Genomic DNA, 27,074 nt, shown 5'->3' on the forward strand with positions numbered 1-27,074 from the left:
CATTAACACAATATTTAACAAAACAAATACTACATATATTACATCAGACAGGATGAATAAGTCCAATTCTGAGTTGTCCTGCTTCTGCCTTGGCTACGTCATGGGTGGGAAGCCAGTGAGGGATCATGCTGTTCTCTCTGCACAGTATCCTTGTCTACCTCCTCAGGACAAGAGAACGAGTTGGCAGCAACAAGGACTGTAGGACTTCAAGGCTGGATTACTGCAACTCTTTATTATCAGGTTGCCCCAATAAGTCCATTAAAACGCTCCAATTAATTCAGAACGCTGCAGCACGAGTACTGACAGGAACTAGAAAAAGAGATCACATCTCTCCTGTACTAGCTACTCTGCATTGGCTCCCTATAAAATGTAGAATTGAATTTAAAATCCTCCTCCTCACCTATAAAGCTCTTCATGGTCAGGCCCCTTCATATCTTAAAGAGCTCATAGTACCCTATTACCCCACTAGAACACTACGTTCTCTGAATGCTGGGCTACTTGTGGTTCCTATAGTCTCTAAAAGTAGAACAGGAGCCAGAGCCTTCAGTTACCAAGCTCCTCTCCTGTGGAACCAGCTTCCAGTTGTGGTTCGGGAGGCAGACACCCTCACCACATTCAAGAGTAGGCTTAAGACATTCCTCTTTGATAAAGCTTATAGTTAGGGCTGGATCAGGTGAGTCCTGAACCATCCCTTAGTTATGCTGCTATAGGCCTAGACTATCGGGGGATTTCCCATGGTGCACTGAGCTCCTCTCTTCCTCTCTCTTTCTGCACTCATTCATGTTCCTTTAATGCATGTTACTAACTCCACTTCTTCCCCGGAGTTCTTGTGCTTTCTCGTCTCGCAGGTTCTCATGGATCCTGGTGGAGCCTCCTGCCATGGTCCTGCTTGACTGCCATTGCCAATACTGTTGTTGCTGTGCACCTGTCTGTCTGTCTGTCGCTCTCTCTCTCCTTTTTTTTTCTCTCTCTCTCTCTCTCTCTCTCTCTCTCTCTCTCTCTCTCTCTCTCTCTCTCACCCCAACTGGTCGAGACAGACGACCACCCACCTAGAGCCGGAGGATCTGTCCTAGGTTTCTGCCTTTTAACAGGCAGTTTTTCCTTGCCCTTGTCGCCAAGTGCTTGCTCATGGTGGTACTGTTGGGTCTCTGTAATTAATGTTAAAGAGTTCGGTCTAGACCTGCTCTATTTGAAAAGTGTCCTGAGATAACTTCTGTTATGAATTGGCGCTATACAAATAAAATTGAATTGAATTGAATAGTGCAGTCTGGACAAAAACTGTCAATTAAACAAACAAATTTTCTCAGTCTTGCCTAATGTCACTTCAGATACATTTCAGTCACCTATGGTCCACAATGGGACATTTGAAGATACAAATGGTAAGGATACAAGTTGACTCAATGACAACAAGAGTTTGTACTCCATTATTTTACCTTCCAGGAGAGTACTGATGAATCAAGAGTTGCATTCTGATCCTAGTGATGAAAATGCTCCAACTAACGAACGACTTCAGCTCACATATCCTAAGCATATGGCTGCCAGAAAGCCCATAAAGCTGCACTCTTGCCTGCAGTATGTAAAGCAGGCACTGTAAGAAGTAGTCAACCAGACTGGAAGTGAGTCAACCTATATTGGTTTACAAACTGGTTGCTGAGCTGAGAAAGATGGGAAAATTGGTCCACAAATACGGTTGGATACCGAGACATTGTGCCTTTACTATCAGACTGAATCAAAACGCAGATGTCGATGTCTTATTTCACTACCAGAGCTGTAAATTGAAATAGTTTCCCTGTGGTGCAAACGTTAAAGGCAACAGAGGCATCACTGCACCTGCCATCACTAGTTAACATTATGGCAACTATCTCACTACATGGCTCTAGCGTCAGGTAGCCTGTTAGCTTGTAGCTACCTTAAACATAATTAAAATGCAGAATTAAACGGTCTACAGTATGGCTGTATTTCACTAGAAAGGATTCCAACACTGGATGGGACGTCTAACAAATATTATTTGTGAGTGATAATATTTCTGAATTGCTGTAGTTTGAAGCTGAAGTTTGTAGAATATCAAGAATACTTACTCAAAATGTAGTACTGTAACTGTATGTGTTAAATTATTCAAGTTGGTTTTATTAATTATGTGAATGTTATGTAAATATATGTAAATATAAGTGTTCTGTATTAATTGTAGTGCTGTCAAACGATTAAAATATTTAATCGCGATTAATCGCATTAATGTCATTGTTAACTCGCAAAACGATTAAAATATTTAATCACGATTAATCGCATTAATGTCATAGTTAACTCGCAATTAATCGCAATTAATCACACATTTTTATCTATTCTAAATGTCCCTTGATTTCTTTTTGTCCCATTATTTTTTCTCATTTTAATGCTCTTATCAACATGGAAAAGTGGATCAGCTTGCTTTGTGCAAATGTTGTTTTTATTGAAAAATCATCCATTGTCACCTGGTTTTGACGAGGGGGCGGAGAATTCACATCAACTGTGTGCTTGGCCATCAAGTGGTATTTCAGACTGGACGTGCTGCGATGATAGCTCAGTTCACAACGACAAAACACACAGATCACTTTGGTCTTGTCAATGGAACCAACCAAAGTAAACTTTCCATTCAGAATATTATTGGCATCCATTTTGGCGTCTTGCGCTCGCCATCCACTCAAAACGTAACGTCTACTACTCTTAAACAAGTGTGGGCGGCGTGCCTGTTGTTTTGTTTCCGGTCTAGCTAGATCCGGTGTGGTGTTGTAGTTTCTCTAACGTTACTAGTTGTTGCAACAGCATGTGAAAAAAACTACAAAGTGTGCTAGGCCAAAAAGAACATTAATCTTGCGATAAAAAAATTGACGCCGTAGTGACGCCGTTAATAAAGCGTTTAACTGACAGCACTAATTAATTGATATCAATATGTTTAAGTATACTTTGAATTTCATGTTCAAATTTACATCATCAATAAAAAAAGCCATTATTTAATGATGTTGACAGTCATTATGTGCTCCTTCTTTTTTTTAACGGTTTAGCACCCGTATCAGAAATATATATAAATATATATGATCATGACAACACAAAATGACATCCAGTCTGATTTTTGGTTTATATATGACCACTTAACCTGTCTAGACCATGCTTTAGTCTAGAAGAGTCAGCAATGTGTTAATTGTATAAACCATACCTGTATAAATAATTGCATCACACACAAACAGAGAGACACACGCACACACAGAGTGCACATTTTAATAAACATCAGGTGTTAATATTTACTCTGCTTTCCAACCTAGCTGTCAGACAAAACACACATGTGAAGCTCACATACGCTGGCCTGCATGTCAACATTAGACAGTGTGTGTATGTATAGGTGCATTGTGTGTCCCCACAGTCGCTACTAGCTGTAGAACACCATACACTCTGCTTCAGTATGTGCCAGCACATTTTTACATCAACTTCAAGACAGCTGTCACATTCCATTATACAAATAAGCTGATAAAGTTCAGCAGTTGTGTGCACTGGCTCAGTGCTCCATGTTTTTTACAAGACAAATATAGGTGTGTGTGTGTGTGTGTGTGTGTGTGTGTTTTCTTAACTTTCTTATGCAGCAAATGTTAAACATAGAAAGATGAAAAAAGGAGGCTACTTGAGGTGAAGAGACAACAGAATACACCAGGGGCCAGCTGTTCAACTCCCACACAGAACTTCTTCTGTAGAGCTTGCTACATATTTACACCTACTAGATGTTTTTGCTGTCTTTTACCATTTACTAACTCTGCTGTCACTTCAGATCCTACCACTCCCTCCTGCCCTGCAGTAACCCCTTTGTTCCTGCCATGAATCATGTGCTCAAATTGTAACTAATGCTAAAGTATTTAGCCAGAATACTGGTGGATTTAAAGAACAGCATTTAGACAAAATACTGTCAGAAATTAAATATAATATTCATAGGTATGTTTTCATTAGAGTGTAATCACCACAAAATAAGAATTGTTGTGGTTTTGTTACCTTAGAATCAGAGTCCACCATGTTGACCCGCCATGTTTCTACACTAGCTCAGAATGGACAAACATGAGGGACAAAAGATGCCCCTGTGTTTAACCGTGTGTTAAAAACAGATAGCAGACTAAAATAATATTTTACGTGGGTAGACCAGGCAACAGAATTCATTGGTAGACGTCTCATTCGCATTTATGCTAGTTTTGGCCAACAAAGCGTACCGGTAACAACTGCAAGAGAAAGGGAACTGGTGAAACCAAAGTCCAAATGCTAGGACCAGACCAGATCAAGAAGAACTGACACTTTATTGTGGTAAAAAGTCTGAATGGAAAAGGTGCCAAGATGACTGAAAATTATGATGGGTCAAAAAATATGTATATTAAAGCATCTTAGAGAACTGGACTTCCGGTTAGCGTTTCAAGATGGCGGCACGGATTAAAACCTCTCCAGGTCAATTTAATAAAAAACTCCACTAATATGTGTGTTTCCTCTATGTTGATTTTGGACCCGCCGCTGTTAAATTTCTGCCGCCAGAGTATCAGAAATGGGGCAGACGCACAATGTAGTCACGGTTTGCCTTTTAAATGATCCTGCCGACATAATGCACCCCCGTTGGCTGCCGCTCACATTGCAACTTAACAACAAGTAGAACTATTCAGAGGTTATTGGGGCGGTCCAGTTTAACTCCACATACTGTTGTGTTGATGTAGCTTATTGTCAAAACTTTCGCTTTCTTCCAAGTCGACTATTAAACTAACAGCTCCACCAAAAACGTCACCGCGGTGGGTCCGTTTTAATTGGACAACGTTCAACTTGTCACTTCTCAGCTCAACGTCCTGATATCAAACATCTGGAAACATTAAAATGGTAAATATATTGATTGTGTTGCAGCGAAGTCTCACTTCTGTTTCACTGCTAAAAAAATCCTAGAGGAAACACTGATATATGTTTATAATACAAGCCCTGTAGGATTGCTGTCATTGTTGTATAACCAGGCTCAGGTTAATCTTTTTGTAAACATATAAACATAGAATGAAAGCCAAATAACTTTATTTTAATATCTAGTGAAATTTAGCTAGCTCTGGCTAATGTTACACTACCGGAAATCAAGTCTTCTTAGCCGGTCTAAAACAGAGGATGCCAGTGCCCAGTGAAAGTACAGACATGACCCACCCTCTGACTCCGATTGGCTAGTATGCATTGCCTTTGTTGCTTTATGTTGGTTAGGAGTAAAGAGTAAGATTGGTTAGAGTTTAGATGAGAATATCAGGGTAAGCCAGTCAGAGTAGTGCAGGTCATGACTTTGTCATCATGGGAAAAAGAATGGCAAACGGCTGCTGGGGCTAATAAATTACATTACATTGGATTGGTTCATAATTTTATAAGGAGTACTAACCTGCTTTATCTGAGAAGTGTTCCAATTCAATTCAATTCAATTCGATTCAATTCAATTCAAATCAATTTTATTTGTATAGCGCCAATTCATAACAGAAGTTATCTCAGGACACTTGCACTGTTCAATGTTCCAAGATAACATTTGAATGATTTGGCACTGTAGATTCAATGATACCCAATCCAGCATTTTAGGCTACTGTATATCGGAGGCATTTCCGATTCAGTTAGGACACTGGTTCTCTAACTATGGTACGTGTACCTCTGGTGGTATGCAAGCTGCCTCCAGTTGTAGCAAAGGAATCTCTGAAATGTTTTGTCAAAAAGACATATTTATTGTATCACAGATGGATACCTCATCCCTCTGTTCTCTATTTTGGAACGTATATTATTTCCACACATCTAGTTTAACTTTTTTGTGGGGGATACAACGGGCAAACTGAGCCTTCAGCCATGGTGACAGGTTTAGGATTTTGGAATATCTGAAAAAGATGCAGCTCCTCCTTGTCACCATGTCCAAAATAAATCAGGAAATCAATATAGGACTGTATGCTGGAGAGCTAGACAGCTTTTTCAGCTCAAGCCATGTGAGGATCTACTTCAAAATTGGTCAGTACAGTCAAAAAATGGTGCTGATTAAAAGTTGTGCTATTTGTGCATGTACATAAAAGGGCGTGTCCGTGGCGTGCCCTCAAAGTTGGCCAGGTTGAATCAAATGTCAAACTGTGATGCCATTTCCGGCATTTTGCAATGATTTTCAGCATTTTTTTGCATTGTATTTGAACAAACTCCTCCTAGAGAATTTATCGGATCTGCTTCAAAATTGGTCAGTACAGTCAAAAAATGGTGCTGATTAAAAGTTGTGCTATTTGTGACTGTACGTTAAAGGGCGTATCCGTGGCTTTCCCTCAAAGTTGGCCAGGTTGAATCGAATGTCAAACTGTGATGCTATTTCCGGCATTTAAGGGCTTCTGTTTTAACAACTCCTCCTACAGATTTTATCAGATTGACTTCAAATTCGATCACTTCAATCTACACACAATGGTTATCAAAAGTTGTGCTATTTGTGACTGTATGTTTAACCGTGTGCCTGTGACGACGTGTCGAATTCCACCGATTGGCCATCAAACAGAGAGTACTCATATCTTCAGTGTACAGTCCCACCCTGAACACGTCCTCGTAACTTCAGCGTACATGATCCAATCTAATCGTGTCTGTGGGGTGGCAGGGAATTTTGATGGATCGCCACAAAACACGAATTTGAGTGTACATTGTCCAATCGGCTCCACACTTCAAATGCTTGATAACAGTCCCGCCCTGAACACGTGTACATGACAATATTCAGACATAGTGATAGCGCCACCTACTGGCAATAGGAAGTACGCGCTGCGTGGCGATTTTGAGCTGAGTTACGTGAAATGACTGTGATATACTTAAATATATTAACTTTTCAATCAAAATAAATTAACATCATCCTCTCAAAACAATGAAAACAGCAGCTTTTTTTTTTACTTAGCTGCACATATAACAAGAAAATAAAGTTGACATGTAAAATGGAATTTCCACACCAGGGTTATTATAGTGCTACAGAACAGATCAAGTGATCACTAAATAAAAAGGTTTTGAGGTTTGGAATATGGTCATAACAAACTAACAGTACCAGTGACATCAAAATAATAATAATAATAATAATAATAATAATAATAATAATAATAATATAAAATAAATAAATATTTCATTTTCTTTTTTGTAATGGTAAAAAGAACAAGAGAGACAGAAATCCCCACAGATTCCCTGCAATGATGCTAACTGGCCTGTCATTGAACACGTTGCTCACATTCTTCACTGGGACAGTGATGGGGAGACTGGGGTGCTGCTGACTCATCTGTTGTTAAGTCTGCTAAAAGGGGCAGGGACAATGATTTAATGTGAATATCTTGCTAAATGTTTCCCTGAACTGATTAATGGTGATTAAATGTAGGCTAACACTAGTCTGTAGCTGGCTATCTTATTTCACTATGGACATTAAGCCAACAGGTTAATACCACTCACAGACTATAGGCTCCTTTCTTGGTGAAACACTGGGTTACAGATTGACATCCTTTCCTTTGTCTTTCCTCTTTTTCCTTTTTTGAAAACCAGATTTTGATTTACTAGTTAACATTGTGATCACTGTAGTTCTGGCGCATCTACTGACAGCAATAAACACCGTCACTGATAAGTGCGCTAAGGCAGGACCAAACCATTTCATGCAGATACAGGGGGGTGGTCGGATGTTTACTTTTTGGTCAATGGGAATATTTAACTTTCACTGCCAAAAACAAGTAAAAACAAAGAGATCATTAATTTCATTATTATATTTGAAATATATATACTGAATGATGATGGTTTAATAATTTTATCTTAGTTTTTACCTATTTTTTGGGGCCCCTGTCAGTCAAGGGCCCTTGGAATTGTCCTAACTTTTCCCCCCTATATGGCACCCCTGACCATAGGACTGCTGAGTTTCAGTGGCTAGTGTTAAAAAATGTGACCTCCGGAGATTGAGGAAGAACAGGTGCTCCGTGCTCCTTTTGGAAATTTCTCCTCTACATTTAACATGGGAGTAGATGGGGCCGTGAGAGGGTGTTGCTGGCGCATCAGTGCGTTTCCCGCCAAAACTATTTGTCTGACAGCTTCAGCAGTGGTATCACTGCGACCCTAACGAATTTACCTACGTTTCTATCTATAAATTATTTCTGTACAGTGACATTTGCGGCCTTGAGAGCAGTTTACAAATTTTTCTCTCTCTCTCCACTCTAGCGATGATGTCACGCACTGTAGCTCGCGAACATTTTACCAATACTCACCCATTCATTTTTTGGTGTGGTTTTTGGCGATTTATCTGCAAACTACCTTTTTGTGTATGTGCGACCAAAACTAGAGGAGTAGTCTACCGAAAAACGACAAGGAATAATGATAATAATAATAATAAGTATGGAGAATAATATATAGTGTGCTTTTCTTTTCTTTTAAGCACGTTTTTGGGCCTTTTATTGGCTTTATTTGATAGTAACAGCTGTAGATAGAGAGGAAAGGTGGGTAGAGAGAAAGGGGATGACACGCAGCAAAGGGCCACAGGTCGGACTCGAACCTGGGCCGCTGCAGCAACTCTGTATACAGGTCGCCAGCTCTACCAACTGAGCTAACCGCGCCCACACTTGATAAATTCTTATTAGGAATAAAGCCCCCTACTGTGTCCGTAGCCTATGCGATTGTGTTCGTCGGTCCTATTTTCTGAGGTGGTATTTGCTGCAAAAAGTTTGAGAAACACTGAATTAGGAGCTTCTAACCCTGAAAGCTTCCTGAAAGAGTCCTCACTCATAGTTTTTTATAGTGTACACATATATGTCTGCCCCACCCACCCATACACAAACACACACATCCTTAAAATGACTTCATACGATTAATGCTGACATAAAGTACACTTATGGTAAGGCAGAAGCTTCCATCATAGTTGAGTAGTAGTCACTCTAACCACCACTCTTTCACAATACAAGCAACAAACTACAACCTGACTGCATAAAGGAAAACAAGTGTGGACTGCATTAAATCCAGAAACCATACACATACTTCCTGCTGTGCATTCCTGTAAAACCCTGCTAAGTGTTTCTGACACACATATTTTGTTCCATTGTTAGAAGGCCAACGTAGTTTTGGAGGACCGCTAATTACAGACCTGACGGATGTTGACAAGCTAAATTACTACGCACCCGGCTGTAATCAAAAAAAAAAAGGATTGATGATGGTTTTTAGTGTTGTCATGTGGACCTGGGCTGGAGCCACTCAACATGAGTCAACCAATTTGGGTTTTTCTATGGTCGATGAAGGTATGTAGAAAGCAGGGCTGCCATAGGCTGATATATACCTATCAGCCATAACATTGATAGCACTGACAGGTGAAGTGAATAACACTGATGTATTAGAAGCAGGAAAAATGGGCAGTGTGAGGATTTGAGCGACTTTGACAAAGGCCACATTGTGATGGCTAGACGACTGGGTCAGAGCATCTCCAAACCTGCAGCTCTTGTGGGGGGTTCCCGGTCTGCAGAGGTCAGTACCTATCAAAAGTGGTCCAAGGAAGGAAAAGTCGTGAACCGGAGACAGGGTCATGGGGGACCAAGGCTCATTGATGCACGTGGAAAATGAAGGCTGGCCCGTGTGGTCATTATGACCACCAGAGCGCCCAGGTGGTCATGTTATGGCTAATTGGTGTATAATGTCAATATTAAAACAAAGAGCGGGGTACAGTATGACAGAAGGGAGGTCATCCTACTGTATTATAACAATTATAGTTTATAATTAGATTTGTTGTCATTTTGTCATCACAGAGAGAAAAGTCTTAACATTTAGAAAAGATGATGACTGAGGAAATTTAGTGAGGACTTACTGAGGACGACTGAGGAAATGTAAGGCAAACGTTTACAGCAGGGTGCATGAGAGTTACAGGGCTAACTTTTTCAAAACTCACAAAAGAGAGCACTAACATCGTTCCACACGCCACACCGACGAGGCTGCTTGCAGATGTGTCTGAAGACATTTTTTGATTATCAGCCTGGCGATTATCTCAAAATGCTAGATAAAGATCCTGATTAATCGGTCTATCTATAATTCTTTTATATATTTTTATAATTTTATTTATTTAATTTTTCACTTTTTATCTAGTAACTATTCCTATGTTTATATATTTGAACTATCCATACTAGTAATAGTGTTACTTTCAATAAGCAGACAATATTTTGTTCTTGTTTTTCTTAACAATTTTATACTTTGTATTTTTGTTGGAATCCCAAATGAAAAAATTACTATTATTTGATTTTCAAAATTGAGAAATCCTTTTCTTTCAATCAATTTATCAATTAACTGTTGCAGCTATAAAACACACAAATGGTGCACTCACTAGACTGGCATTGATACCTGTGATACTGGCTGAGCTACCATTGAACCACCACCACAGTACATGCTGGGTTGTTTGCAGACAGTCAACTGTCACTCAGCATGGTGTATTAATGATTAGCTTATATACACTAAATTCACTGGCATTTAGAGGCAGAGCTAATGATCTTCGTTTCTGCAAGGAATGACTTCACACTTAAGTTGACTAAAGAGTTTAAATGACTGCAGTCCAACCCTGAATCAGTTTGCCCCACTGATATTTAACAGTGGTCAAGTGCCAAACTGAGGCTAAGTAGGGACCATTATACACCCTGTCAGCTTTGGTTGAGGAGTGCCAAGCCTCTGAACTGGAAACTGGCACTGGTTTCAGTCTCCACCTCAACAAAACACTGGCACGTAGTTTAGTTAATTACATGTATTTGTCAGTGATCACAGGGTTGTCACAATAACTGCAATAATGAAATACCATGCTGTCTTCGTGTTTTACAAGAAAATCTTTAAAGCTGCTTTAGGTAACTTTTATGAAAATATCTTTTGTCATATTTGCTGAAATTTTCATTATATCCTGACAGTAGTACATGAAACAGATCATCTGCGTGTGGTTCTTCTGGCTCATTCTAGCGCTCGTAATGCCATTTGCAGTCCACCGGGCCTGGACAAAAACAACAAATCAGACCAATAAATATTTTTTTAACTAACTGGAGACTTTTTTAGGCTGACAGTCTAAATTGTCTTTGTATTTTTAAAAGGAAAACAGAATCAAGAAGGGTTTCCACGATACACCACCACCCAAACAAGCACACTTAATCACTACTGAACAATATTTATAACAATACCTCTAGTTGTAAAATACAACAAGGGGAATGTGCTGTCCAGAAATGCATTATCCATCAGTCAGTAGCCAAACCTGACTTATACATTTTTTTAAGGCTGCATCTGTTGTTTATCTTAAATGCCATAGGAGGTCATTGAACCAAGGTAACATCTATTTTCTATTGTTCCTCTGGGGCATAACTTCAGCAAATGTAGACATGACCTCCATAAAGGTTCCATAAGGTTATCACAATTGTGATTAGGCCTGTCATAATAACTACTGACTTTACTTTACTTTACTTTATTTTAAAATTATATTATTGTCATTTTAAGACAATTTTACGCCCCTATATAATAAGCACAATAAGTATGCCTTTTCAAATGACCTCTCGACATTCAGACAAAACCAAACAGCAAAAACAATAATTAATGGGCGCCCGGTTAGCTCAGTGGGCAGAGCTGGTGACCCACGTACTGAGGCTGAGTCCTTGCTGCAGTGGCCCAGGGTTCAAATCCGACCTGCGGCCCCTTGCTGCGTGTCATCCCCCCTCTCTCTACCCCACCTTCCTGTCTATCTTCAGCTGTCCCTATCTAATACAGGCAATAAAAAGGCCAAAAAAGTAACTTAAAAAAAACAATAATTAAATAAATGGATTATTGGTCTATGTTACTAATAAATACTAAACATTTGGCACAGAGGCAGGCTATAGAGTCATTCATTCCTTAACAGGCAATATTCTATGTGTTTTGTCAAGCCAATTAGAATTAAAATCAACCATTAAGAGCATCAGATAAACAATCAAAGAAAACATCCTTTGCAATTGGCGGTCATTACAATACAGTTACAACAAAGGACACTAGAAGAGAATGGTAAATGGACCTGTACTTGTATAGTCTTCCGACCACTCAAAGCGCTTTTACACTACATGCCACATTCACCCTTTCACACAGCGATGGCAAAGTCCATCGAACAGAAACTAACTCATTCATACACATTCATACACCGATGTACAGCATCTGGAGCAATTCGGAGTTCAGTATCTCGCTCAAGGATACTTCGACATGTGGGGGGAGGAGGTGGGATCGAACCAACAACCTTTCGATTAGGGGACGACCCGCTCTACCTCTGAGCCACAGCCGCCCCACATGTAAGAATGTGTTACATAAACAGACAAAAAGGACAACCAGTGGGTAAAGGGATGGAACATTGGAGAACAGGAGAGAAGGAGTGAGGAAGGAGAAAAAGAAAAGGAGAGAAGAGGAGAGAGTATGGGCTGGAATAAAAAATCATAAGCTTCAGGCTGTGTAGCCTGCATTATTGTACTGTACATTATGTACCTACAGTATATAATATATATCTGGATTTCATTTTACTGTCTAAAATACTAATCTGATATATTACATATTACGTAGTTAGGCCTAATAAATTACTTTGGAGTGAAATTGAGCTATGTGGATGGAACCAGAGCTGCAGAGTGATGATTCAACAGAATCAAGGCTATACCTGGATATCTATGATTCTGTCCTTTCTAGCAACACTGCTACTGCATTGAGTAGCCACACTGTAATTGTGGCTAATCTGAATGTATTTGGAGATCTCTCAAATGAGATCCAAGTTTCACCTCATTTTCTGTTTGCATAGTGCTTGCGATTCTTGGTTTGAGACATGTGGCGTTCTGGGAACATCTCATCCTTTCCTTATGTATACAGCGATTAAGAACCGTTTCTGAAGATATTTCAGTTAAATTTAATCCCTTACGATTTGCTGACAGTTAGCATATTGGTGGTAACTATTCTACAAGTAGATATTTCATTTAAGTAATGTTTGGTATATTAGACTAACGCCGAACGGAAGAGTGTACGGCAACGCTTCGTTTGCCGTCCCTCGTTTTATTTTGCCTGTTGTGGATAATTGTCACTAATCGACGCATCCGAAAAATGGACAGATGATAAACGGAGTACGGCGCTACACGTCTCCTCGTAGAGCAGAGCGCGTGTGTCACAGCTGAGCCACCAGCATATGGAATGGCTGTGTTCACTTAAAGTTTAAACGCTGCTGGCTAACGTTAACTTAATGTAGCTACCTGCTAAACTATGTTTTCTTTCAAGCTGTGAAAAAAGACTGTCGGTCGGTGCAAATGGTGGTCGGTTTAAGTTACATTCAAAAAGGGGCTATGAGCTTACCTGAAGAGAGAGGTTTGCAGTCTTGACTTCAAGGTGCTAACTTCCAGCTAACGCCACCTGACTCCGGGCTTGGAGGTAAATGTCCCGACGCTTCACGTCAATTTCTTCTTATTTCTTCCTCTCTATCGAACTTTTTTTGTTTCTGTCTGCAGGATGTGTCTCTGTGTCAGAACCAGGTACACTAAAAAAACCCCACCTCTGTCTGTCTGCTGATGGTGTAGCCTACTATAACAACAAAACTCCACCTTGGCAAATAATGCTGGATTTACCAGTCTGACTAGAAGAGCAGTGAAACTTGTCAACTTTATGACATGACAACAAGTCACTGATGAGTCATCTTCAGCAAGCCAGCCCCCCTTGACTTACTGCAGTGGACACCCCCACCAGCTCAACATAACCACTGAACTAATACAGCACAATAGTAGCCTATAAATGTCACTGCCACACCTCCATCAAGTGTTACTGATAATGCAATCCAAATTCTGCTTCAGCATAATGATTAATAAGTGGTATAATTAGAATATTCATTAAGCATTCCTACTAATCAGAATCAGATCAGAAATACTTTAATAATCCCAGGGGGAAATTATTTTTTTCTTAACTTCCACTTTCATGTACTGAAAGTGGAAAAAGTTTCTCTGTGCTCACTGGAAATAAGATTTTGAAGGGGCGGGGCCTACCAGCATGATTTGGGACATCACTATGGTTTGTATGTCAATCCTGGTCCAGTATGCAACTTGTACAGTGTGATGTGCACCTGTCTTTCTGTCTGTCTGTGTGTCTCTCTCTCTCTCTCTCTCTCTCTCTCTCTCTCTCTCTCTCTCTCTCTCTCTCTCTCTCTCTCACCGCAACTGGTCGAGGCAGACGACCACCCACCTAGAGCCGGAGGATCTGTCCTAGGTTTCTGCCTTTTAACAGGCAGTTTTTCCTTGCCCTTGTCGCCAAGTGCTTGCTCATGGTGGTACTGTTGGGTCTCTGTAAATAATGTTTTAAAGAGTTCGGTCTAGACCTGCTCTATTTGAAAAGTGTCCTGAGATAACTTCTGTTATGAATTGGCGCTATACAAATAAAATTAAATTGAATTGAATTGAATTGAATTGAATTGATGTAAGAATTTGAAGCCACCAGAGCAGAATGGACTTTAAAGGGGTGCCCGGTTAGTTCACCTGGTAGTTGCTGCTGGTTAATATTTTGAAACATTTACCATTTAGCAGTTTGTCCACATTAGAAAGCAAGTTCACTTAGCCAGCTAAAATCACAATATCACAAGTTATTTCACAAGCTTTGCTGTAATGTTGGCTTTGACTTTGGACTGTTATGGTCGGTGTCAGCCATTTGTAGACTCCATATAAAAGCTAATGTTGGCTAGTGTTGCACAATGGTGACACTGTATGGAAGTGGAGAGAGAAGGCACTCAGGAGTGCCCATAAACTTTACATCCTTTGGTTTTTTGTGAAAAAAGCCGACCCTCATCCCTACATAGAAACAAATATAAATCAGTACACTGGCAACAGAAAAAGTCGGAGAAGGTCTAATTTTTTAAGTTATATTACAACCAGTTCACACATTGGCAATTAAAAGTGATTACTAAATTAAAGCAATACGTAAAATGCTTGGAATCTTACATATGGCCTCTTTAAAGGTTTGGATCTGATGTTTTATCTTCATTCTGGATTCCACTGAGGTCAGCAATGTCTACTCCACATAATGCAGTGGGCACAGCTTTAAATCTCACCTGTTTCCTCATGCGGTCCTGGTGTCCCATGATAATGGCAGCATGGTGGGGATACTTCTGCCTCAGGTGGTCCAGGAACACCTCCTTCTTCCTCTCCACATCAGTGTGCTGCATCATCAGACTGTCCAACTGGCTGTCCCTGCTGGCGGCAGCGGTAGCGGTGGCATAGGTTCGAGGTAAGGTGCTGGGAGAGCGTGGAGCTAAACCACAGGACGAGAAGTCTGGGTTACAAAGCAGGCTGCTGTTGGTGTGCTGTTTCTTTTGCAGCAGACGCTCAGTGCTACTGTCCAAAGCAGTAGAAGATGGGGAGTTTCCTGGATCTGAGTGGGAATGGAGAGAGAAGGATAAGAGATGAAAATATAGGAGAATATGAGAAAAGACATGGGCACGAAAAGACACGAGAGGACACGAAAAAGCTGATATGACAAGATTAAATGTGTGGCTATATCAAAATGTTCACACTTGAACTCTGTCTCATTTCAGTTTACACTGTATATAAACTCTGGAGGCGTCTTACTCAGTGACGTTAACCCGTGTGTGAATGAGAAGCTGACAGCAGCACTTTATGGATCAGTTGCTGTGTAGTGTCCATGTTGTGAATGTGCAGCAGTGTGTGGATAAATCCTGTTATAATGGAGGAACAATATTCAGCTCTGCAGATGATGAGAACAACAGTTTCAGGGAGGATAAAAATACACAGCAGTCATTCAGCTTCAGATGGCACACAGCTGGAGAGGGATTGTCATTGAAACATAAGTAGATTGAGGGAATTATCCAATAAACTTATCCAAAACTTTACCAAAGATACTGACATTGATACTTGGTGTCAACCTTCAGCACTTAACAGGCAGACTGACAGCACAACCATCATTTAGGTGTTCAGGGAGAAATTGTGACAAAACATGATAAAGTGCCATCTAGGGTGCCCCTCTAATTCAATTTAATTACATTTTATTTATATAACACAAGTTATCTACATATACAACTGTGCCCTCTAGATTGCTAATCCTACCCCAGAATAAGCAGTTTCACCATAAATGCATCACAATTTTCTGTGTGCTGGTGCCCTTTTAATTTTTTAAAGTCCTCCATTGTAGGCAATCTCCATACCTCTATGTCTTACGAACCAACAGATATGGCTGATGGCACTGTACAGGCTGTATGTGGTTGGACATAGTTGAGTTCAGTCTAAATGCCACTGATCCAGTCCTACAACTTACTGCTCTGGCTGCTCTGGCTGATGCTGTCCACAGAGCTGTGTGGCATTTTACACTGTCTGAGCTGCAGGCTCTGACATACACATCATATATACATGTTACACTGTAAAAAAAAAAAAAAAATGACACCCTGAATTCACAGCAGAGGTGGTACAGCAGTGGTGCAAAAACACAGCAAAAGGGACAACCCGTCCAAAGCACAGTGACTCACAGACTGGATGCCAGCTGGTGTTATTTAGAAGTAAGCAGAAAGGCAAATTTGAATGTGGATTGTCCTCTAGCTCTTTGACTGTTTTATTTTGTTTTACAGTCTGTATATTGTTAGTTTGGAGTAGTTGGTGAGCTTCCTTATTCCGTTTCAGCAGCAGCTAAGTGGACATAAACATGTCTTACACAGTCACACCCACGTGAAAAATATACTGGGGAAAATAAAGGTTTACACTACTGCTTTATGATTTATTCAGTTGATTTTACAGGTGCTTTTTATTTAATGATGAATACAGTTCAGAGGAGAGGAAGTATTTGTGTAATTTGAAGGCCTGTCTCTGGAGTACATGCTACAGTAAAATGGAATTAATGTGAATTAAATAACATACTGTATATTTTCTGTAATATGGATAGCCACATGCCAAGCTACACAAAGCTTTTTTTTTATTTTTATCACAGAGTCAGTTACAACACCTCAGTCTGTGAAAACAATGTAATAGTAAAAACAGAATAAATGTATACCATAAAGCCTGTGTTATGCTATCCGGTTGCATCACTGGGAATGTAGGATCCAGTCTTTTGGAGCTCAACCCATGCTAGAAACTACAAGTGAGGATGCTGCTTCAATTTTGACCATTCTCTCTTTACAGAACTGCAATACTGGAGAAGCCATTAAAGCAGTGGTTCCCAACCTGGGGGTCGGGACCCACATTAGAGGTCACCAAAACATCACAGGTGCTTGCAAAGCCTTCTTGATTTTAAGGTATTTTAAGGCCTGTATCTCATTCAAAAAATAAACTAAATGAAATTTAATTTTTAAAGTTTCGATTATTATTTAAGATGTAAACTCTGAGGACTATATTATATAGTTTATATATATTTATATATATATTCACAGAGCCTTCCCTCTCTTATAAACAGCCTTGTCCTGTCCAAAAGTACGCAGTTAAAACAATCAGAGCTAATAGAACAAACATCAAGAAAACATTGAACTGGGTGTCTGTGGCGACATTCCCAGACAATGCTGTATTAAAGCTGTAGTGGGTAACTTGAACATACACAATGCAAAACCTTCCACACTCTGCTTCTCGTATCACTCTGCTAAGCCCCTCTTACCAAACTCACAGCATAGCAGAAGGAGCCGGTTGCCTGCAAAACCTCCTCCCCGATAGGGCTAACCTTTCACGGCATGAGCTTCGCCAAGACCCCTCCAGTGCTCGGTGGCCCCACAAAGCGTGTGCACAAGCAGTAATTAACACTGTGTTAGAGACTCCTCGTGACTCCAATTGGTTATTTTCTTTCAACCGTGGTGGATTCTTGCAAATGCCATTAGGAGCACTAGGAGGACCCAGAGAAACTTGATTATCCGTCTCATGTACTACTCTCTGGATATAATGAGTTTCAGTAAATGACAAAAAGTTATTTTCCTGCAGCTTTCACCTTTAAGTTACTGCTAATGCAAACTGAACATTTCCTACTGCTGCAGCTTCACATTAAAAGCATTTAACCATTTAACTGGTGAAACACAAGTTATTATGAAGTAGTTACAGGAAATGGAATGTGTTAATTACCACCAGTAACTACAGGTGTCACATATACAATAACGGGGTAACTGCATTAAGGTAATTTATTTTTCCTGCTCCCTCACCCCCTTCCTGATCAGCCTGATTTCAAACCATGATAAGACTTCATGTTGTCAACCTTCTTGCAGAGAGGTGCACAGAAAACAACCTTCTGCTCAATGTCAGCAAGTCCAAGGGGCTGATTGTTGATTTCAGGAAAAAGGAGAAGAACCTGTCATGGTCATGTCACATCTGCACCCTGGTTAAGAAAGCTCAGGAGTTCATTGTGTTTCTTAAGGAAACTTAAAATAGCACAATTCCCACGCCAAAATTACTAGTAATTAACATTACAGAGGAGTGATAGAAAGCATCCTGACTGTAAACTTAACAAACTGGCGTGGGATGTGTACAGCCCAGGACAGGAGGACAGCAGCGTGTGGTTAGAACCATTCAAAAGATTATTGGTACTAAACTACCCAGCATCAGGTGCCTGTGCAGAGCCCAAATAATATTAAAAGACAGCATGCAGCCCAGCCACAGCCTGTTTAACTTACTGCATTCTGGGAAGAGGTACAGAAGCTTCCACTGGCGTACCAGACTCTGTTGTGAGCTGTGAGACTTCTAAATTCTTCCTCAACAATTCATCATATAAATTTAATTTAATAATTTTTTTTATGACTCAATTTTTATATGGGGGAGCTATATCTAAATTTCATCCTACATTCTTCATAATTACAGATTTGAAACACCAACCACCACTCTGAGAGCCTTTTTTTTTTTTTTTGAAAATATTTAACAATATTTGGCTAATTAGGCCAAAATGAACTACTTCAGGAGTATCATTTTTTACTGACTTTTTCTAGTGTGCAGATGTACATGGGCTCCCCTCTCACACACACAGCTTTATCATCCTGACATTTGGAGCTTTCCTGGAGCTTTGCTGTCTTTAATTAGGCCACTTTATCACTGGTTGGACGGAAAATGACTTTTTAACATGGCTTAAAGGTTTTATGTTATTGCGTGTCTTATCCACTGATCACAGCTTTCAATAAATGCTTCCCACCACTTCTCCAGGAGGATCATTGGAGTCTTGCTTTGGTCATGTGATAAATTCACTTTATTTCACTAAATTCACTTTCATTACACTATCATAGAAGGTTGGGAGGAATATGTTGAAATGTAAGTTGAACTTTTGTCTTAAGGGATGTTTGCAGTTTTATAGTATTGGGTTATGTAAAACAAATGTGACCAGTGTAACAGAAAAAAGGAAACAGAGTGTGGAGGGGCCACAGTGGTTCATGTAGGGAGAAGGTGGCTGTGCCCAGTTTCCACACTAAAGCATGTGGTTGTTGATTTTATACAACAACAGTGCTGACTGCACTAAGTTTACAATTGAGCAGTATTAAGCACTGATCTGCTTTTTTTTTTTTTTTTACAACTTATTTGTTGTATCTGGCTGAACAGGAACACAATAAAGAGTGGGAAGTACAGTTGGCTACATACAGCGCACAAAACAAGCATCCAGTTTGTTTTTTTTAGCACGGTCAGCACACTCACAGCCACGTAGATCCAGCAACCACTAAGCACTGCTTGCAAGTTGTGGCCTAAAATACCTGATTTTGGGGCAGTTTTTCTAAACATTATTCAGATTAATGTTTGGATGTTTTTAGGCATATTCAAAGTGCAAATTAATAAAATAGTTGTATAATTCATTAAAAATCAAAAGCAACTTTTTCCAGTGTGAATAAAATGTTAATGTGGTAAATGGATAAATGTGAGACATACGAGTCACATAAGTCTGCATCTTCACAACTAGAAACAAGGAAGTGAGTTTGGTGACGTATGGCTCAACGTTTTGTGCAGGAAACTACAATGATTGGTCAAATTTGTGGAAAAGTTGCGGTGATTGGACAAAATTGCTAGGTTGCACAGAATTCACAGGAATTGATTGAATTTGAGTAATTGTTGCAATCGCAACAGAGCAACTTATTAGAGGGACTAATTATAACTACATAGAAACAGCCAATCTTCTCACTGATGGTCTTGTTAGTTTATGTAGGTCATATAGAGGTACCAGTATTAAACTGACACTGTTTCATAAGCAGTTAAAACCTCTTTGTAGTTTAGCACTGAAGCATAGCTTCACTTTAGGATGTAGGGATTCATAGCTGCCCTCTGTGTTAAGTATTCCCACAGCCTCATCTCATCAGTAGCATACAGCTCACAACATAAACTGGATCCAATTATTGCAGCCTGACACAAAACCCTCTTCCAACATGGATGTTCTCACTACACTGTGTTCTTAATGAGGCTTAAGCTGCACTCAGTTTAGTGGTATGTTACTCGTTAATGTCATGAATGAGGTAGTACCATTTCCCTTCAGTTGTCCCTACTGTTAATTTGACCACTTTTATCAACAGGAAATAACAGCACTGACGGAACAGACCAAAAATTCAAGAACCCAAGTAGATATTTGATACATTTAAACTTGATAAAAAATAATCTTATTTCAAGGTTTTATTTTTTGAGATCTCAGGTTTAAGATTGTTTTGCCAACTACCTTTCCAAAGGTCTCTTTTCAATTAAGAATAGGCTCCCAAGAAATATGCCAGTTTCTGAGGCTCATATCTTCATGATGATTTTGTATGATTTGTACGCTGTGATACAGAGGAATGGTAAATAGAGCTGTAGCTGACCACTCAAAGTGCTTTTACACTACGTGCCACATTCACCCTTTCACTCAATGATGGCAGAGTCCATCGAACAGAAACTAACATTCATACACATTCACACACGGGAGCAATTTGGGGTTCAGTATCTGACTTCGACATATGGCACCAGGAGCCGGGGATCGAACCCACAACCTTCCGATTAAGGAACGACCCACTCTGCCTCTGAGCCACAGCCGCCCAGAGTAGGTTGTCCCCTAATCGGGAGGTTGTTGGCCACTTAAGCAAGATACTGAACCCCACATTGCTCCCGATGCAGTGTCATCAGTGTGTGAATGTGTATGAATGAGTTTCTGTTCGATGGACTTTGCCATCACTGAGTAAATGTGTGTGAAAGGGTGAATGTGGCACATAGTGTAAAAGTGCTTAGAGTGGTCAGAAGACTAGAAAGGCGCTATACAAGTACAGGTCCATTTACCATTTACCATATGTGAACTATGCACACAAATGATCAAATCATAGTATGAGGGAACTGCAGCGGACATGGCTGTCCGCTGCAGAATTTTGTGAATTCTTATGACATAAATGAGGATGTTAATAAAATAGAGAACATAGAGCACAGCTGTCTGTTCACACTGTACTGTGTCAGTACTACACAGGCTGCAGTGCTAGAGCACACAGTGCTCTGGGCACTGCACTGAGAAAGTTCAAATAAAAATCTCTCAGTAATACTCTTCAGAATCTCTCTATCAGAGTTCCTGAGGAAGCACAAATTGAGGGTGAGATTGAGGGTGTACAGCTGAGGCTGATGGGAATGTCACGAGAATATCAGGCGCTAGAGGACAGTCAAGAGATCATCAGTAGGATTCATCCTCTGGGAAACACGAATGTCTGCACAAACTTTAATGTCAATCCATCCAATAGTTGCTGAGATACAACATTTTAGTCAGGACCAACTGACTGACGACTGCCCAGGGACTGCAAATGAAAAATAGCTTCTAGGCTAACTCATACTACTGTTTCTCCTTGGAAACCCCTCTTTTTCACTCTGTGGTAAAATATTTTGAAGACAATTATTCAGCTGTTAAAGTGGCAAGTCACATATAAAGCTGTTTTCCAACTTTCCTAACTAGAACCATTTATCCATTAATTTCGCACCTCCCAACACTGATAATCCACAGAGAATAAAATGCGTCAGTAACATCCAGGACATGCTGCTTTAGGGAGACGGAGGAGTGTGAGCAGTCCTCCCTCATAATCCTGAAAATACAACCCCTTTTCCTCATGTCATGTTTGAAGGCGTAAAATCTCCCTTTAGCCAGCCTTCTACCCCACATGAACATCTCCATTTCACCAACGAAGTGGAGTGGATTAAACTGAAGCTTCACAGCCGCATCCCATAATCTCCCGTCAGCCCCTGTTGGAACCACGGGGAGGACTTTGTAAATAAAGGCTGGGTCTAATAACACACACGGGAGGAAGGAAGATTCCTGACATGGTTGGTGTGAGGTGGCTGAGGGTCTGTTCAGTATCAGTCACAGTCACAGGAGGAAGACTTGTTCAGACACTGTAACCTGTCTTTAGTTCTAGCCTTAATATGCTGCTCTGCTCCTCTCTTACATATCATTTTGAAGCTATAATCTGTAACATTTCTGCATTAAAATGGCAACGCTACATCCTATATTGTATATGTAGTTGAGTTGTGTACTTCCATTATCCCAAATGTTTCCAGCAATGTTCAAACTCTGAAAAACATGAGAGTTTATTCAGGTAATGCTGCATTTCACTGGTCGCCTTATATCCCCTTTGTGCATGTGTCAGCGTTGTAGTTGTCTGACAGAAGCTGTCATACATTGACTGTTTATCCAGTCTGAAGCCACATTTTTGCCATCCAGATCTTGGTGCTTTTTAACTCTAGATTTGAACCGGATGAAGGATTTTAGTCATTAGACTTCTGGATCTTAAGTTATCAGAGAAACAAGCTGAGCTAATGTTAGCAGCAGCTTGGCTCGCAAAGGAGAGCTTTAAATATGAACTTGTTCATTTGGTGTGGTTAACTGGACTTTAATTGTGACGGGTCATTTCCTGTCACCTCATTTGGTCACTTCTTGTGACCGTAACATGATGCAGCTTGATGACGAGCGATGTCCAGGTGATAAAACTCCTGGCACGGCATAACTCTCTCTCTCTCTCTCTTCTCTTAACTCTCCGCTCTCCTTGCTCACCTTACTCACCCACACCGGGTGATAAGTGTTGGTTCGATCCCTGGCTCCTGGTGCCACATGTCGAAGTGTGCCTTTAGCAAGATACTGAACCCCACATTGCTCCCGATGCCGTGCATCGGTGTGTGAATGTGTATGAATGAGTTAGTTTCTGTTTGATGGGCTTTGCCATCACCGAGTGAATGTGTGTGAAAGGGTGAATGTGCCATGTAGTGTAAAAGCGCTTTGAGTGGTCGGAAGACTAGAAAGGCGCTATACAAGTACAGGTCCATTTAAGATTTACCATATATGAACTATGCACACAAATGATCAAATCATAGTATGAGGGAACTGCAGCGGACATGGCTGTCTGCCGCAGAATTTTGTGAATTCTTATGACATAAATGAGGATGTTAATAAAATAGAGAACATAGAGCACAGCTGTCCGTTCACACTGTACTGTGTCAGTACTACACAGGCTGTTATTGGCTATCGTTTCCCTTATTTAAGGGTGGTGCCCCGAGGAACTTTAATATTAATTGAAGTCATTTTCTAATATATTTTGATAATAACAAACTTTGATAACCAAAATGTATTGATTACACTAATACAGTTAAACCACTGTTGTACCAACAAATGGTACCTATTTATTTTGATTTACCTGATTTACCTACATACCTCACAAAAAATGAAACGGCATAAACAGCTATTTATATTTTATATAAATACATACATACATATATAATTATTTTTGGAATTTTCTTTTACTAGAAACATTAAGCAGACCAAATTTGACCACTCTGTCCCCCAGGCCCCACTTTGAGCAGCCCTGGAGTTAATGTTTCCATGGAAATACAATGCTCTAGTTCTGTTGTTAGACACTCTGGCCAAAGATTGTCGAGAATCAAAGAAACACAGAGATGATCTTGGAACAGAAAGAGAAGAAGAGACAAAGCAGAGGTAACAAAAGATGATTAGTTTCTATTACTTTACAATCATTATTTTTTCTTTCTATGACCTAATTTTCCTCTCTCTCTCTCTCTCTCTCTCTCTCTCTCTCTCTCTCTCTCTCTCTCTCTCTCTCATTGACAAAGCAGATCTGATTGATCTAGTTCAGTGGGGGCCTGGAGGTATACTTCAGCTGTGCTGGGAAACACAGTGTGAATATTTATATGGCTCACAACGTGGACAGTCAGTCAATTAGCCAGTTAGTTAGACTCAGACTTTAGAGTGCTGAAATCAGCTGGATGTAGCTTGGTTGGCCGGTGTGTAGCTGTGTACAGTTGGCCTGGGATTCACAAAAACACTGTGCAAATGTGTCTGCATCTTGCAGCTAAAGAATCTTCAGTTATGTCAGTGTGTTCATCACGGAATTTTAGATTAAGGCCCTCATAAGCTCATAGGGATCGTTAATATTATTCCTGGCAGAAATCATGCATTCGATTTGCAACAGCTGTAGTTTACCTCAGAGGCCCCCCGACCTCTCCTACCACAGTAATAAGAGAAAGAGAGAAAGGGGATGACACGCTGCAAAGGGCCGCAGGTCAGATTCGAGCCCCGGGCCGCTGCAGCAAGGACTTAGCCTCGGTATGTGGGTCACCAGCTCTACCCACTGAGCTATCCAGACGCCCCCCATAGTTTTTTAATATCTGAATTTATTTATTTCACGTCAAATGCTGCTGTGACAAGGGAATTTCCCCGTTGTGGGGTTAATAAAGTAATACAACAACAACAATAACTGCGTCTCTTTGTAAACGCATAGCTAGCTTAAAGGTCCAGTGTGTAACATTTAGGAGGATGTGTTGTCAGAAATGGAGTATAATATTCAGGTATGTTTTCATTAGTGTGTAATATATAATTTTGAAGAATCACCTAAATATAGACATTGTTGTATTCTCATTACCTTAGAAGCAGAGCATTTTGTACCATGTACAGTGGCTTTGTACAGTAGGTAAATAGTTTTTTTTAAATTGACCGGATTCTCTATGCCATTTCTGTCTGACATCCTGCCCAACTCAATCTGCTCTGTGCAGTCTGATGCAGCGTATTCTCCATACAGCAGAGCAGAGAGCCACTGCGGTGCCTCAAGCATCAACTATGATGTTACGTGTCCAAAGGGCATTTTTGGACATAGGATTGTGCCAGCTTCCCAGACACTTGTAGTCATATTGACCAACAAAAGGATTTTGAACCGAACCAAAATGGCATCTCATATTATGAAAATAGTTCACTGAAACATGTTTCTGAAAACATTTTAGGCCATAATCTGTCTTAATTTTAGAGTTTCCAGAAGTGGCGAGTTATCCCTGATTGCATAAAGTAGCCTGGACCTCAGCATTATGCAAATAAGGAGCAGCTAATATGACCTGTGGCCCCGTCTCTCGAAGCACTTGATTCATTGTGAGCATTGAGTATCTGAGTCCTCGCTGCAGCGGCTATGGGTTCAACTCCAACCTGTGGCCCCTTGCTGTCTGTCATCCCCTCTCTCTCTTCCTCCTTTTATGTCTATCTTGAGCTCTCCTATCAATAAATGCAAAAAGCCCCCCCAAAAATAAATTAAATGACTAATCCTGTTTATTATACTGGGAACTTTATTTCCCTGGTGAATACTTTACACATTCCTGTAAATATTTGTGTACTTTTTCTTCATATTTTATTGTCAATGTATTGTCCTTTTTATCGGCTTTTATATAATATTTTTACTATGTATATTATTATGCACCAAAGGCCAAAGGTTCTGATTCAAATTTTTCTGAGGGAGATCCTCACAGTCTGGTGAAAAGCTGATGGCCTTCCACATTCCCCAGGCCATCAGAGGGAGCTGGTCCTTTGTAACACACACGGCCAACTGGGCATTTTCTCCCCCACTAGCAATACATTTGAAGATAAAAATTGCTTTTTTTCAGCAGTCAGATATTTGATGCCCCCAGCTGACACTAATCAGTAGCTCATTCAGGTGTGTCCCAACCTTCTTTTTTCATCTGGTTGTGGCTTTAAATCTGCAACCTAATATGACCTTGATGATTTCAAAATTAAGTCAATTTTTTCCTTGTTTGTTAACAAAGTCACATGATTCACTGGCAAAAACAGAAATAGCCACATTGTGCGCATGATCTGAAATAAGCACTGGAAACTGTGGCATGAGTCTTATTTGTAGAGACATGTAGCTCCACGTGTAGCCTGAATGATCAAAAATATACTCAGGAGATGTTTGCAGACCATGCAGCTGTTTCCCAGGGCTTTCGGTGCTCAGTGAGGCACACCGCAGCGATTTTGACTGTAAGACATAAGAATGGTAAAAGAGTACAGAAATGATGAGAGCAGTGCATAGGGATGCAAAAGATGCTTCAAGGGTTGGGTATAGGAGCAGATAGGAGTGAGGGATGGCCAGCTGAAGAGATGTCTGAGATTAAATCACACTGGAGAGAAAAATTAGTGGCTGTAAGGTTTGGTTGAGTTGATCTTTATTTATCACTTGAGTAAATACCTTTTATAACTCGAAATATAAATAAAGGTTAAAAAAAATATATCTGCATCTAATTGAATAAAAGTCTCACATGAGGATGTTTATTTGCTGATTTCTCTTGGGATTTTAACAAGATTCAGCCTTCAGCCAGGGTTTTGCAGGACTTCTCAAGAGGGCAGCTCTGTTGTGAAATTCTCTGATAACACCTGCTGTCTCTTCTCTAGGGGTCAGAGTCAGATTGGTTGTGTCCTGCTATTATTTTTGCGCCCTTTATGGGTCATGTCATGTATTGGCCTTATATACTGAGTAAAAAAGCCACTCACAGCTGGTATATAATCCATAACTCTGATGAAGACCTAGAGTTGATATAAAGTGCTCAAAGAATTATTTTATAACAGAAATTCATCTATAGACAGAGTATCCACGTTTTTTCCATGGTTATCTGAATGCAAGATTTCATGGATTTCTGTTTTTTGTACAAAATAACATGTATTTGTACAGATAACTTTTTACAACAACAACAACAACAACAAAATTGGAATTCTTTCAAAAACTTTAAAAATAATATTTGCATTAAATCAGACACGGTCATATGCAGGTCTAACCATAGAAATAAAATAACTATATGTGAAGAGTTACATGCAACCCTGTAGCCCTATACTCCACAGAATATAATTGCATTATGTACATC

At 40.1% G+C, this 27,074-nt stretch overlaps 1 protein-coding gene and 2 long non-coding RNA genes across 7 annotated transcripts in view; 1 reads left to right on the plus strand and 2 right to left on the minus strand.

Moving 5' to 3' along the window:
* Window positions 1-27,074, minus strand: part of si:ch211-207d6.2 (sickle tail protein homolog) — a 286,466-nt gene that overhangs the window by 251,416 nt on the left and 7,976 nt on the right. For 3 of the 5 annotated variants that reach the window (XR_007886088.1, XM_051411052.1, XM_051411064.1), the window contains exon 2: window positions 15,062-15,381. Coding sequence is in view for 3 of the 5 variants with exons in the window: in XM_051411052.1 (XP_051267012.1) it covers window positions 15,062-15,381 (320 nt within the window). In the remaining 2 variants the exon portion in view is untranslated. Of the gene's footprint in view, window positions 1-13,326; window positions 13,680-15,061; window positions 15,382-27,074 lie in introns of those variants that run through there. The other 2 variants (XM_051411072.1, XM_051411081.1) reach the window with 2 other exon arrangements.
* LOC127370322 (uncharacterized) overlaps window positions 1-27,074 on the minus strand; it is a 130,112-nt gene that overhangs the window by 53,980 nt on the left and 49,058 nt on the right. The gene's annotated exons all lie outside the window — the stretch shown is intronic.
* LOC127370308 (uncharacterized) lies at window positions 958-14,409 on the plus strand. The gene is made up of 2 exons (XR_007886192.1): window positions 958-1,073; window positions 14,227-14,409. It is a non-coding gene; the product is annotated as an uncharacterized LOC127370308 (long non-coding RNA).

This window comes from Dicentrarchus labrax, unplaced genomic scaffold (genome assembly GCF_905237075.1).
Source record: "Dicentrarchus labrax unplaced genomic scaffold, dlabrax2021, whole genome shotgun sequence".
Classification (NCBI taxonomy): domain Eukaryota; kingdom Metazoa; phylum Chordata; class Actinopteri; family Moronidae; genus Dicentrarchus; species Dicentrarchus labrax.